Here is a 15,612-nt window from a genome sequence, read left to right as displayed (position 1 = left end):
GTTGCAGTGAGCTGAGATTGCACCACTGCTCTCCAGCCTGGGCAACAGAGCAAAAATCTGTCTCAAAAAAATAACAATTAAAAATTAAATTGAAAAAATAAACTTAGGGCCGGATGCAGTGGCTCATGCCTGTAATCCCAGCACTTTGGGAGGCTGAGATGGATGGATCACCTGAGGTCAGGAATTCGAGACCAACCTGGCCAACAGGGTGAAACCCCATCTCTACTAAAAATACAAAAATTAGTTGGCCATGGTGGTGCATGCCTGTAATCCCAGCTACCTGGGAGGCTGAGGCAGAAGGATCACTTGAGCCCAGGAGGCGGAGGGTGCAGTGAGCCGAGATCCTGCCATTGTATCCGAGGCTGGGTGACACAGTGAGATTCCGTCTCAAAAATAAATAGCTGGCCGGGTGCGATGGCTCACACCTGTAATCCCAGCACTTTGGGAGGCTGAGGCGGGTGGATCACCTGAGGTCAAGAGTTCAAGACCAGCCTGACCAACATGGTGAAACCCCGTCTGTACTAAAAATACAAAAATTAGCCAGGCATGGTGGCAGACGCCTGTAATCCCAGCTACTCAGGACGCTGAGGCAGGAAAACCGCTTGAACCCAAGAGGTGGAGGTTGTGGTGAGCCAAGATTGCACCATTGCACTCCAGCCTGGGGGACAGAGTGAGACTCCATCTCAAAAAAAAATAAAAATAATAAATAAATAAACGTAGATATTCAGTTATATTTGGCTTTTAAATCAGGGCTGAGACCCTTCCATTCTTCTGGAAAATTCTGGAGCTAAATTATATTGGGCTTAGTGGCAGTCAGAATACCTCCAAATGCTGCTTTTCCAAATAACTTCCAGAAGGAAGTAGTAATCAGATTTCAGAGTAAGCATACAATAATAGAAGCACAATTGGCACATACAGCTGTTGGAATGCTATAAAAACTGACTTCATAATCGTAAAAAGAAATTTGTTAGAGAATAATATTCAATTAAATACAGCATATTGAAAATCAAAGAGAGATAAATTGGCTTTATATAAACACAAGAAAATGGCCCTGGTTACCTTTATGTGCTATATCAAGGTATACAGTGAGTGAAGTCAGAGAAATGATATTCTTACCAAATACGAGAGAATCTAATTGTTGCCAGGAATTTGATGGGAAAAGCAAGCTGAAATGACCATTTCACTCTACCGTGGCCAGTATGATTAAGAGATGAAAGTGAAAGGACTATTTCCTTTATAAGAAGCAACTATATTTGAGACTGTAATTTTAGGTTCAGTAATAAAGATAAAAATTTGAGGAGGCCGTTTGCGAGAATTTATGAAGTAATATTTAGCTATTCGTGCAAATGACTGAGAAATTCTAAACTATTCTAGTCTGGGTTCCCATCAAATTTATAACAGTTATTTCTAAAGCATCAAAACGTCCAACTTCATGAAAGTATTTTAGGCTGAGTGTAGTGGCTCATGCCTGTAATCCCAACATTTTGGGAGACCAAGGCAAGAGGATCACTTGAACCCAGAAGTTCGAGGCTATAGTGAGCTATAATCATGCCACTGCACTATAATCTGGGTGACAAAGTGAGACCCTGTCTCTTTTTGAGGGGAAAGTATTTTAGATCTATAGAAAATATCAAACTAGTCATTTTAAAAGTCCACCCTGTGTTGAACCTTTACTTCTTTTCTTTGTGTTATAGGTCCAGTGGTTTACGTCTTGGATCTTGCAGATAGACTGATCTCAAAAGCCTGTCCATTTGCTGCAGCAGGAATAATGGTCGGCTCTATCTATTGGACAGCTGTGACTTATGGAGCAGTGACAGTGATGCAGGTTCACTATTTTACCTATATAGTGATATTACTTGGTGTGAAGATCTATTAAAACGTTTTTTTGTTAGACATTTAAAAGTGTATTATTTTGAATAAGAAATAACATTCTCATGTTGTTTCTAAATATGTTATTTCTCCTACTTTTTCTTTACCCAAAAAGGAGTATATTATAGCTGTATCTCCCTTTTTTCATAGTGAATCTTGGAGATCATTTCATATAAGTATGCAGAAATCTGCATAACATTCTATCTATAGAATTACAGCGATTTACTAACCAACCTGTCTCTTGTGGTTAGACGTTTAGTTAGTTCAGTGTTTTGCTATAAAAACAGTGCTGCATAGCTTGCAATCCCAGCACTTTGGGAGGCCAAGGCAGGCGGATCACCTGAGGTCAGGAGTTCGAGACCAGCCTGGCAAACATGGTAAAACCCCATCTCTACTAAAAATACAAAAATTAAGCAGGCATAGTGATGCATGCCTGCAATCCCAGCTACTCGGGAGGCTGAGGCAGGAGAATCGCTTGAATCCGGGAGGCAGAGGTTGCAGTGAGCCAAGATCACGCCACTGCACTCCAGCCTAGGCGACAGAATGAGACTCCGTCTCAAAAAAAAAAAACAGTGCTACACAGAACTTGGATAAGTAGTCAAAAATAAAAATTTTAAAAAGAAAAGAAAAACAGCACTACAATCAATAACTGCTGCTGAAGATTAGAGAGACATAAATTTCAAAATTTAGTCCCAAACCCTTGACTCTTCTTTTTATACCTTCTTCTTAAAGATTTCCAGCTATCAGCTTAGTTCTTTTTGTGTTCAAGTCTTTTGTCCTGTTCTTTTCTCAAATCCAGTGCTGCAATGATCTCTTGTGACTTCATACTCAAAATTATTGAAATCAAACTTGTCATTTCTTCCATTTGGAACCTAAATTTATTCTCCATCATCATTCCTCTGTTTCTGTTTCTATTTTCCCATCTATAGTTTACATCTTTTTTTTTTTTTTTTTTTTTTTTTGAGACAGGGTCTTGCTATATGTAGCCCAGATTGGCATGGAGTGGCACAATCATGGCTCACTGCAGCCTCAACTTCCTGGGTTCAGTGATCTGTCCACCTTAGCTTCCCTAGTAGCTGGAACTATGGGTGTGTGCCACCACGCCAAGCTACTTTTTTTGAAGGATGGTGGGAGGGGTCTCACTATGTAGCCAAGGCTGGTCTCAAACTCCTGGGCTCCAGTGATCCTCCCGCCTCAGCCTCCGAAAGTGTCCCAAAGTGCTGGAGTTACAGTTGTGAGCCACTGCACCCAGCCCATCCTACATGTTTAGAATTACGTTTGACTCTTCACCCGCCTCAATACTCTCCACAAACCGCCCCCCCGCAAAACAAAGTCTTACTCTGTCACCACGGCTGGAGTACAGTGGCGCAATCAAGGCTCACTTCAGCCTTACTCCTGGGCTCAAATGATCCTCATGCCTCAACCTCCCAAGTAGCTGGGACTACGGACACACACCACTATGCCCAGCTAATTTTTTATTTTTTGTAGAGATGGGGTCTTGGTATGTTGTACAGACTGGTCTCAACCTCCTGGCCTCAAGTGATCCTCCCACCTCAGCTTCCCAAAGTGCTGGGATCACAAGCATGAGCCTCCACACCTGGCCTAGTCTTCCTATTTTGTAGCCCTCTATTCAGTCCACTGAATAGCCAAGCAGTTTTTCCATTTTGATATGTCTTGCATCTGTGGCTTCTTTTCCACAGTCTTTACCACCTGACTTCTTGTCACTTCATCATACCTGGATGGCTGAAGAAGCTTCTTGGTTTATCTGACTTCATGTTCTTCTATCAGTCCATCCTTCCAAATGAATCCTCTTAAAATAGTACCGTCAAAATCTTACTCTCCATCTTAACATCAACATTATCTTAAGTAGTAGTCTTCAAGAGCAGCATCTAGATTGGTTAAGTGTTTCCTAAGGAACTCTGTAGTAGTGAACACAGGTTTGTAGATGATATAATTTGCTTTTCTTTAATATAAATTAGAATTCACATGAACAAAAAAGGAATGCATGGAATTTTACCTAATATTCCAGGAGCTGCATATGTATCTATGCCAGGGTCAAATCTTTATAACTTGCTCCATTAATGGTCATGATGAGACAGAGTATTATGAGACTTCCTTATAAAATAATGATGACATCCCAAAAATGTGGATACAGTTACTGAAATGAATCACAGTGAAACATCGTTTGACATGAGTGTAGTGAATAAACTTTGAGAACCACTGACTTGAACTTTAGCCTGATTTGATATGCAGGGTACTCCGTAATTGTACTTCATTCTGCTTTAAGGCCTGTTGGCTGTCTCCTCCAACCCATCCTTATGTTGTTTAGTTTTTTACCTCTGTCCTTTGGCTTATGTCATCCTCCCAACCTAATACCTGCCCTTCTAGTCTTCTGTATACTTATTCAAATCTAAACCCTCCTTCCAGGCTTAGCTAACTTTCCTCCACAGAACTTACAGGCAACTCCTGCCTGCTGTGATTCCTTCTTCCTCCACATTCTTGACATTTTTATTCTTCAAATGGCAGCTAATCCTGCCCTGATGAAGTGACATTTCTTATATAGATTATCTGTTTAACTTTTCTTGTTTTTAGGCCTTATTTTTCCTGTTAGGAGGTAATTTCCTTGAAAGCAGAGTCCATTTTATGCTTCTATATTCCCTGTTACAGCATCTACACAGAAACTAACACATTAAAGGGTTTCATAAATCTTTGTGGTTTTGTTTTTTGTTTTTTGTTTTTCTGTTTGAGACGGAGTTTCGCTCTTGCCCGGGCTAGAGTGCAGTGGCATGATCTCAGCTCACCACAACCTCTGCCTTCCAGGTTCAAGCGATTCTCCTGCCTCAGCCTCCCGAGTAGCTGGGATCCGGGCATGCGCCACCATGCCCAGCTAATTTTGTCTTTTTAGTAGAGATGGGGTTTCACCATATTGGTCAGGCTGGTCTCGAACTCCTGACCTTATATGATTTGCCGCCTCTGCCTCCTGAAGTGCTGGGATTACAGGTGTGAGCCACTGCACCTGGCAGTCTTTATGTTTTTTATGTGACCAGTTCAAATAATGAGTATTAGTATGTCACCTGAGGAGGGAGGAGCAGGATGATTTCCTAAGACTGAAAAAGACATAGAAACTTAGAGGAGATTATACATTATTTAATGCACAAATACATTATATAGATATATATTTTTTGCAAATGAGATTGAGTAATTTTCTTAAGACTTTATTGACCATAAGAAGTGAGATGGCTTTTTTTTTAAGAAAGGCTTTTAGGCTGACACAATGTTAAAATAATATTGGTAATTAATGGGACACTTATTAAGGTGGTACTTGTTAAAACACAAATAAATTGAAAACTCTGATCCCCAGCATCAAGGTATATGGTCCAAGACAAGACGTTCATAAATGACACCACTGGAGAACAGTTACAGGTTAGATAAATAAATGTAGTAAGAGGACAGAAGACTATATAAACAATATTTTTATTTAGTAAAAGTGAAAGATCATTTGATTTGAAATTATGAGAAAAGTCTTGAACTAACCCTTAAAGGAAATAATTTGAATCGGTAGAATGAAATAAGCAAGGAAGCAAAAACTATACTACACATATATTATGTGTTACTATTTAGAAATAACCTTCACATGTACTGTCTCACTTGAAAAGATTTTTTTTTTAAGCCCAGAAATGAGACTAGCTATGACAGTAGGTAGGTAGTGTTGTGTGATTTAAGAGTATTGGGAAGATGACTTTTACTTTCCTGAGCACATATGATAGAGAACGTGCCCCTGTACACCATCAGTAGTATTTAGAGTTTGCCTTTTAACACTTAATTGTTTTTCTCTGGTTCCTTAACAACCCTGCAGTACAAGTAAACCAAATTAAGGAATCAGATCACTGTTCTTTTCCCGTTTATTTTCTTTCCTTCTCCATGGACCTGTGGTAGAATCAATACTTCTAAGTTGTGGGGAACTTGAATAGGACCTTCCTCTTGCATTTTTATTGAAAAGACAACACAATAATTTTTTTTTCCCAGCACTGGATTGAACACCTAGCACTGATGCATTTAATCCTTGCAACAATTTTATGATGTAGATTATTATTATTATAAAGTATTCCTAGTTTACTGGTTTAGAGAGTTTACATGTCCAGTGCCACATAGCAGAGAAGAAGCATTAGGACTTCTGTCCCTTGGCTCCTTAAGTGAAGCCTGGTCCCAGAGGCAACTGGAACATTTTATCCTGGAACAGTGGAAACTTAATATTTAGCCTAGTTCCCACTTTTGCCTCTAGTGTAAAGAGAACCCCCATTAGCATTGCCCATTCTTACTTACAGTACTTATCCTTAATTCTGAGTTTAAAAACCCTATTATTTCATCACTGTTTCATCCTCTCATTAGGATTCTGGCCAGGTGCCATAGCTCATGCCTGTAATCCCAGCACTTTGGGAAGCTGAGGCGGGCAGAACCCTTGAGGCCAGGAGTTGGAGACCAGCCTGGCCAATGTGGTGAAACCCCGTCTCTACCAAAAATACAAAGAAAAAATTAGGCATAGTGGCTGTACTCCCAGCTACTCCGGATGCTGAGGCGTGAGAATCGCTTGAACCTGGGAGGCAGAGGTTGTAGTGAGCCAAGATTGCTCCACTGCACTCCAGCCTGGGCGACAGAGCAAGACTCTGCCTCTAGTTAATTAATTAATGTAGGATTCTAGTAGTACTTTAAAATCTCAGACCTTAATTAAAACTCTTAGCCTTTCAGCAGCAATGAACTGCAGGCCTACCTAGATACGAAGATCTAGCTTTTAGCCCTTCTGCGGGAAAAACAAAAACAAAAAACATTTTTCTCTAAACCTGCAATTCTATAGGTCTTTTGTTTTTCTTTCTTTCCTTCTTTCTTTCTTTTTTTTTCTTCTTTTTTTTTTTTTTTTTTTTTTGAGACAGGGTCTCACTCTGTTACCCAGGCTGGAATGCAGTGGCACAGTCATGGCTCACTGCATCCTTGAACTCCCTGGGCTCAGGTGATCCTCCCACCTCAGCCTCCTGTGCAACTGGGACTACATTCACATGCCATCATGTCCTGCTAATTTTTGTATTTTTTGTAGAGATAGGGTTTCATCATGTTTCCCAGGCCAGTCTCAAACTCCTGAACTCAAGCTACCCACCTACCTCAGCCTCCTCAGCGCTTGGATTACAGGCGTGAGCCACTGTGCCCAGCCAGGCCTTTATTTTATACCTAGATAACAAATTCTTAGACATTCGATATAATTCCTGGATCTCACCCCAAAATTGAAGTCTTAAAAATAATGTTTTTAAATCTTAGGACAAGAAAGCAGGATGTATGTGATTACACACAGGTTCACTGACTTTGTATTGGCCAAAATTGAATCAGGCCCATTGCTTATTCACCTTTCATTTATTGCCCCCGAGTATGATTATTTTAGCAGGTGGTGTACTGAAGGTGTTATACTACCTTATTTCTTCACAGTATATATATTTGCACACGTGTTTGGTTTGATTTTCTCTCACTTCTAGAAGACATCTGTTTAACCTGCCATTTCAGCCCCAGCACAAAGTCAGTATTCAGTTGAATGAATGAATGCATGTGTGAATGATGAGCCTCATCCCACTTCTAACTTGCTTGAGCACAGGCCATCTCTCTTCACTTTAGTTGTAACAAGTGAAATACTGGGCCTTTACTCACTCTTTGCCCTATTTCCTTTTTTTTTTTTTTTTGAGATGGAGTTTCACTCTTATTGCTCAGGCTGGTGCAATCTCGGCTCACTGCAACCTCCACCTCTTGGGTTCAAGCGATTCTGCTGCTTCAGCCTCCCGAGTAGTTGGGATTACAGGCGCCCACCACCATGTCTGGCTTGTATTTTTAATAGAAACGGGGTTTCACCATGTTGGCCAGGCTGGCCTCGAACTCCTGACCTCAGGTGATCCGCCTGCCTCAGCCTCCCAAAGTGCTAGGATTACAACTGTGAGTCACAGTGCCCAACCCCACTTCCTTTTTGTTTCCTTATTCTTAAATACCTTATAAGGTTTTTGCTGCTACCCATGAGGAACAAACTTCCTCTTGCTCTAGTCTATACCTGAATATTCACTCTCCTTTATATTTCTAAACCCAAAAAAAGGATATGTAACCCAACAAAGGATTTTTTTCAAATATTCTGAATTTATTTGCTAACACTTTGAGAATATTTAATCATATCTAGTTATAACTTTAGAGTGATCATTATATTGAAATTTTTAATGATATAAAAATAGAATTTCCTAGCCGGACGTGGTGGCACCCATGTGTAGTTCCAGCTACTCAGGAGGGTGAGGTGGGAAGATTGCTTGAGCCTGGGAGTACAAAGCCAACCTGGGAAACATAGCAAGACCCTGTCTTTTTTTTTCTTTAAAGGAATTTCCTGGCTGGGCACAGTGGTTCAGGCCTATAATCCCAGCACTTTGAGGGGCCAAGGCAGGCAGATCACCTGAGGTCAGGAATTCAAGACCAACCTGGCTAACGCGGTGAAACCCCGTTTTTACTAAAAATACGAAAAATTAGCTAGGTGTGGTGGCACGCGCCTGTAATCCTATTTACTCGGGAGGTTGAGGCAGAAGAATCTCTTGAACTTGGGAGGTGGAGGTTGCAGTGAGCCAAGATTGTGCCAAGACCAAAACTCCATCATAGACAGATAGATAGATAGATAATTTCCTGGGAAATCATTATAGGTAAAACAATCTGGGCTACCATTATGGAATTGGGGCTTATGAAATATCATACACCAGACCATTTCATTTTAAAAGGGCAACTCAAAAGGATCACCTTCCACATGCAAGATAGGAAGTTGTTAAGTTCTACCTGGAGACACAGAAGAATATCAAATTCGATGACATTATTGACCATTAGGAAGAGGCTAGCTTCCTGCCCTTTAATATTACATCTTAGTTAGATAAATTAACCAAGTAGAAATTTGGACTATATCCATAGCTCAAATTTGGTCCTCTCTACACACTTTTATAAAACATTTTTGGCCAGGCGTGGTGGCTCACGCCTGTAATCCCAGCACTTTGGGAGGCCAAGGCGGGCATATCACCTGAGGTCAGGAGTTCGAGACCAACCTGGCCAAGATGGTAAAACCTCATCTCTACTAAAAATACAAAAATTAGCCGGGCATGGTGGCATGCCCTTGCAATCCCAGCTACTCGGGAGGCTAAGGCAGAAGAATCGCTTGAATCCAGGAGCTGGAGGTTGCAGTGAGCCAAGATCACACCACTGCACTCCAGCCTGGGCAACAGAGCGAGACTCTGTTTCAGAAACAACAGCAACAAAAAGAGGTAAATTTAAGGCCAAGTTTGATGTGGAAATGAAAAGGATTTTGGAGAGAGGGAAAAGGTAGAAATTCACAAATGCCAATTTTGTATTTCTTGCCTTGTGGGATCTACACCAATTTAGAAATAGCCCCAAGACTAGGATAGAGTAAGGAAAAGATTATATTAGCTTCATTACCCCCATAGATAGGGTACCCTAGAGTTCCTGGATTGGGAAAAATGCCTGGGATCTGTAACCAAAACTGGACCTCCTACTACAGTCCCTCAATTCTAGACCTTGAAAGTGCACTTAAGGAGGATTAGGTCTGTAGGGTAAACACCTAGCCAGCCAGAGACATCACACCCTATCTTACACACCACTAAGTAAGGAGAAAGAGCCAAAGAGAAATGAGCTTTCAGGCCATCTCTTGAAGGCCAGTCCTACCTCTTGGCTGGCTATGCTTAATCTCCTAGAAGGAAGATCAGGAAAACAATTGTTTTGCTGGAAGACAAATAGAACTTAGAATTATATCCCAGTTCCATAGCCCAGTCTAACCAAATCAAATAAAGGAATAGAAGCAACAATCAGGGGTCCCCACCCCTCTATTGTAATGTAATCAGTCTGGGTCAGCCATTTTAAAAGCTTTTTTATTCCTGTGTGGTATGAAATGGCTTGAGAACTTTGTTTTTCCCTTGAATGAGACATTTCTTATAAATAAATCAGGACTGATAGCTTTCCAGCTTATCTTTTAAACTTTTTATTTCTGTGTATTCTTTTGAAATGCTTACATTTTCTATTAAAAAAAAATAGAGCTTAACATGCAACCCCTCATTTGAAAAAGAAGTAATTCTAACATATGCTATCTGTTTCACAGGTTGTAGGTCATAAAGAAGGTCTGGATGTTATGGAGAGAGCTGATCCTTTATTCCTTTTAATTGGACTTCCTACTATTCCTGTCATGCTGATATTAGGCAAGATGATTCGCTGGGAGGACTATGTGCTTAGACTGTGGCGCAAATACTCGAATAAACTTCAAATTTTAAATAGTATATTTCCAGGTAAGGCCCTGAACTGTGGTTGTAAAGTGCATACCAAATTGATCTTATAGAAGAACCATAACATGCTTTTTTAGCCATGTTTGAAGATACTCTAACTCTTCTGATTTATTAGCACTAATGCACTACATTTTTTTCTCTAGGGATTGGTTGTCCTGTTCCTCGAATTCCAGCAGAGGCTAATCCTTTAGCAGATCATGTCTCTGCTACTCGAATCTTGTGTGGAGCCCTTGTCTTTCCTACTATTGCGACAATAGTTGGTAAATTGATGTTCAGTAGTGTTAACTCTAATTTACAAAGGACAATCTTGGTAAGATGGCTTTAATATTACTTATATTACCTTGCAAAAGAGAATAAAGTGTATTTGTTTTTAAAAGGTGGGGAACTGTATAAATATTCAGTCTGTGGCTCCTACGCATTAAGCCTCTATTTGAGCCTCACTATCATTCAATAGCTTGAGTGGAAATAAAAAGAGGAGAAACCACTGCAGCAGTTCTGGCCTTTTGGAACTATGTTGTAGGTGCTTTCTCGCATGGCATATGTGTGAATCATTACACCTGCCCCTCTTGCCAGTGGGATTACAGTGCAGAGCTTTTGCTTTACAATCAGATCACCTGGTTCAAATCCCATCACAGAAATTGTCTTGCTGTGAAATCTAAATCAAATGTCTGGACTTTTTGTTCCTGTAGTATGGTGATGGTAATGATGGTAATCAGGATTATTGTGAGGATTGTATAAGTACTAGCATATAGTAAGCACTCATGTTGTTTGCTATTATTGTTATTTCCACTTCTCCCCTCTGGTGGCATGTAACCTGCACGGACCTTGGGGGACTGAACAAAGGGGGCAAACGTGGGAATAAAAGACAAAGACAAGAGAGTATATTTGGAAGAAGGGGTCGGGGGCACCTTGCCTCTAGTGGACAAGGGCCCAGAAATTTACACAGCCTCCGTATGAGGCAAAAGAGATAGGAGAAGCAGGGATGATTGTTGGGTAATTGTCAGTCAGCAGTTTGGTTCACAGCAGGCTTGCAAGACTGCATCCTTCGAACAATAGGCACTAGATTTCCCAGTAGATGACTTCAAGGAACCCTGCGCCAGGGAGTGATGGCCCTCAGCAAACACTTTGGTGAGGTTTGCTCACATCCTGCATTCACGATAAACAGTTTGCTGTTTGGTTATATAGCCTCCAGTGGAATGCTGAGTTGATCATGATCCCTTTGGCCTTTCTTGCTCCCAACAGTGGCAGTCTGCACATAGTGCCCTAGCATTCTTCTTTGTATATCAGAGTATATGTAAAACTACATGGAAGAAAGACTAGTCAGAAAGGATAATGGAGAAGGCATCTCTGTCCTCTGTTACCTGTAGTAACAGCGTATAGTCTGTCTCTCTCCCTATCTCATCTTCTGGTAGAAAAGGACAACTGTTTCATTTGCAGTCATCTGAATTAGTTTAGCATCAAAGCCTATGTCTTTTGTGAAATAAAATTGCTGTTATTATTATGTTTCTCTAAATCTGCATTATAAAAAGGTAATTTTCCTCTTTATTTTAGGGTGGAATTGCTTTTGTTGCCATAAAAGGAGCATTTAAAGTTTACTTCAAACAGCAGCAATATTTACGACAGGCACACCGCAAAATTCTGAATTATCCAGAACAAGAAGAAGCATAAAACTGACTTCTGGTTGTTCTGCAGTTCTCTCATCCTTATGAATCTGTTGTGTTGTTTTGATTCCATCATTAATGCTCTTGTGGAGACTTGTGATAAGCTGCTGCTCCTATATTTTTTAAGAAATATAATAAAGCACTTAGGGCAGGGGAAATCATCTCGGTAATCACAGAACCTAAGGATGTGATTTGTTTTCATTGTTTGTATGTACTACTTTTATGGCAGTCATGTGAACCATTATCTTAGCATGGTGAACCTGGGTTTTGTTCATATTTTCTCCAGACAGAAATGCAAAGATCAAACTGTGCAAATATTAAAAAAATGCACATGCTGTTTTATTCAAATGCCTCTTTTGTACATGTTCATGTTTAGTGTTTTCTCAGAATCAGCAACTCAATTAAGGTACTATGAGGATTTTTCTCACTGACATAATTTGATTACATACTAAATAAGAGGACATGTTAATATGAGGAAATGTAAATTAAATTAGTTATAAATAACCAAAAATGTATGTAAAGATTCAAATGATTATCTGAATAAATGAGATTTTGTGGTGTTTTCTTTAACCCATATGATGTCCTCCAAAATGTGTAGGGTAAAAATTCACAGGGCTTCCAGATCACTTTTTCACTATTAAATTTTATTTGCATAATGTTGACATCTCATACTTCATGAAGTAATTTTGACTCATGCAGTCTATGTGTGCACGTGCGCGTGTGTGTGTGTGTATTTCAGTGTTTCATCAGGTCCTTCCATCTCTGGGAGTTTTTTCAACCCATATTTCTAGAAATTACAGCTGCCAGTTTATAGTAGTTTGAGCAGAGAATGATTTGCAAAAATAAAAATAAAGTTATTTTACTCTCCTCTTTCATTGATTCGGTTATTGAGATATTCGCTGATCACCTCCTATTTGCCAGGCACTGTGCAGAGTGCTATAGGATATAGTGGTGAACAAGACAGGCTTGGTCCAAGCTCTTACAGAGTTGATAATCTAGTTTCAGCACATAGAAAACCAGCAGTGAATAAACCAAGGTGAGGCCTTGAGCTCTTTGTTTTTATATTAATGAGGAGAAAAGTATGAAAACAAGAAGTCTTAAGTAAATATTGAAGTCATTGTTTTTGGCTTAAGTTTATTATAGAAAACCAACACTAATGTTTTTAGATTTTAATTGTCATATTGATGAGGCTAGCACCTTAATCACTGTTTAGTTTTGTATTCATTTTTAAAAGCAATTATTTAAGCCATTTTCATTAGATGGGCCATTTTAATGTTCAGCAACCTGAATGGTTATTTTTGTTAATTAAAATTAAATTTTTAAGAGATATTTCCAAAACCCTATTTATTTTCTTGTTCACAGTAATGCATGACAATAATAAATGCTTCCCCTTACTGATAAGTGGCCACTTTAGGAGTGTAGCAAATATAGATTGAGCTATGTTAGTTTGCAATAATATATGTTAACTTTAGTAATTAAAGACTGGTTTCTATAGTATGAATGTCTTAATTTTGAGTTATATGATGTTTATTTGAATGACTGTTGAACGTTCAAATTTTTATTATTTGGAGATGAAGAGAAGATCTGACTAACAGTGAGCCTTCTTAAGAGCACAACTACAGTTCTGAAGGGGAAATATAAAATCTATGATTATGTATTTTAAAAGATTATAGGCTGTAATTATAAAATATATTGGCTTTTCTTTCATTTTCAATGTGAAAAGATATATTAAATTGGCATATCTTGCATAATTTTGTTATATAGAATAGTTTTTAGACAGCTTTTACTAAAGTTATGCAAACACAGTTCCCCATTTACTACTTTAATGCCCTTGACAGGGAGTAGCTGCTTGGGTTAATAGGTATTAGGGTTCATGAAGGGCGGGGAACAACTCTAATCCTTTTGGGGCAGGAGGGAGGGTTTTTTTAGGGTTGTGGGGAGGGAACTGCAAGTGCCTGAGGACCAGAGTGGCCTCTAGCCCTAGAATTGAACACTTTTAAACCTAAAGAGCCTTATTATTATTAGCTCAAGAAACACCACGTGCCAGTCTTTCCAGGAAGGTGATTTGCCTGACCATGAAGCAACAAAAGAGCACAGGCAGACTTAAAGTTGAATAGACCTGGGTTCAAATCATAGTTCAGTTTTCAATAACTGTATGTATGATTTTGGCTAAAGGATTTGACTTTCTCTCAACTGCAGTTTTCTTAATCTTTGAAATGCAAGTAATGTTTATCTCAGAAGACTATTTCTAGAATTAACTGAGAGATTAAAGGAACAGCAGCACTTTAGGCTCAAAATCACCCCTACAGAGCAGTAGTTGTTTCTTAATTGCTAAGTAATCTGTTTGCACTCTAGAAAAAGTAAATGAAGAGGTAAAAGAAAGTCATTAGGGGACAAATGAAAGAGATGATGTAGATTTTTGGGATGGGTGGGTATATTTTATTTTCCAGTTTATTTTCATATTTCTTTACTGTGTTATTTCTAGAAACTTTAATGTTTTAAACCTCTTTTATAAAATTCAATGATGACTAATAGAATTCTTTTCAAAAGTTAACTTATCTCCAAAGTGGCTGAAAATATTGTTTATCATTACATGATTATGAAATGACTGTGAAGAATATAAAATTAAACTTAGTGACTTAATTAGTCACTGCCTTGCTAACTTTGCTGTAATTTTTTTTTAAACGTCTTGTTTTTAATATAGCAAACTATCTCAATACTGGCTGGATTAGGTTAAATAAAGAATTTTTATGTTCTCTAGGTGTACTTTTAAATCTCAAAACATTCTGTACATACATAATTTTTTTAATCACAGTTATCGAGATACTAGTTTATATAAGTAAAAGTAATCTGAATTTTTTAAAAACTGTATGGAGGAATTTGTCCTAATTTTGCAAACAGGCTAGCCTATATTCTAAGTATGTTCTAATGACTAAACTATATCCGCGCTCACCCACCCTCAAGATCTCTTGCACTGAGTGTAATTAAGCAACTAGACAAGATCTATGGTTGGTCTCATGCCGTGATATCTTAAAGTGTATTCTAGTGAGTTGGGAACACAAACTGCTTCTGAGATATTAAGAACTTAAATTTCTGAGAATCTTCTAGAATGAGTTAAAAAAATCTTTCCTTGCATCCATTGGGGATTATATTGGTTCTAAGTAATTTCATTACCCCATCTGAGAGACAGATGCTAAGAGGAGAAAGGGCATAGAATTGAACAGTCCTGGATGCATATGCTAGCTGACACTTGATTAACTGTAGGGCAAGTTACTTTACCTCTCAAACCTTCAGTGTTCTTATCAGTAAAATGAAGATTATAAAGTCCATCTCCTGGGTTATTGTGAGGATTGAGGTAAAATTCTAGGACAGTTTGATACATAAGGAAACTAAGTCTCAATTTAAGTGCATAGTTGAGGTTTTGCCTACAGCCTTTTTTGGTCCACTGGAATCAAGGTTGCTATTTCCATGCTACCTGCCACCCAACATGGCCATTAGAAATGGTAAGAGTGATGGAATGTCTTGTTTAATTGCCTTCCCAAAGCAAGGATCCTGAGCAAGGAGAATAAAGGAGGGGTTTGCATCTGAATACCCGCAGAAGCCTTGTGGACAAGCAGCAGAGGCTGGACCATCATTGTGGTCAATCCCGAGTGGATTAAAGCATTTTTCTGAAAACAGCCAGGTCAAGGTTACCGTATGCCAACAACATACACAACTCAAGTAGATATTTGTTGACCTAT

General features: G+C 39.0%; 1 protein-coding gene across 1 annotated transcript in view; it reads left to right on the top strand.

Annotated features, from left to right (window-relative positions):
• MARCH5 (membrane-associated ring finger (C3HC4) 5) overlaps nucleotides 1-14,628 on the top strand; it is a 54,054-nt gene extending 39,426 nt beyond the window's left edge. The window contains exons 3-6 of the mRNA XM_011975608.1: nucleotides 1,695-1,825; nucleotides 10,031-10,214; nucleotides 10,355-10,521; nucleotides 11,763-14,628. Of these exons, the coding sequence (XP_011830998.1) occupies nucleotides 1,695-1,825; nucleotides 10,031-10,214; nucleotides 10,355-10,521; nucleotides 11,763-11,879 (599 nt within the window). The 3' untranslated portion in view covers nucleotides 11,880-14,628. The remainder of the gene's footprint in view (nucleotides 1-1,694; nucleotides 1,826-10,030; nucleotides 10,215-10,354; nucleotides 10,522-11,762) is intronic.
• Nucleotides 14,629-15,612: the final 984 nt, after the last annotated feature.

The sequence above is a fragment of the Mandrillus leucophaeus genome, unplaced genomic scaffold (assembly GCF_000951045.1).
Source record: "Mandrillus leucophaeus isolate KB7577 unplaced genomic scaffold, Mleu.le_1.0 Scaffold1579, whole genome shotgun sequence".
NCBI lineage: Eukaryota > Metazoa > Chordata > Mammalia > Primates > Cercopithecidae > Mandrillus > Mandrillus leucophaeus.
The sequence above is the reverse complement of the archived record's forward strand: the minus strand, read 5'-3'. Positions and strand labels throughout refer to the sequence as shown.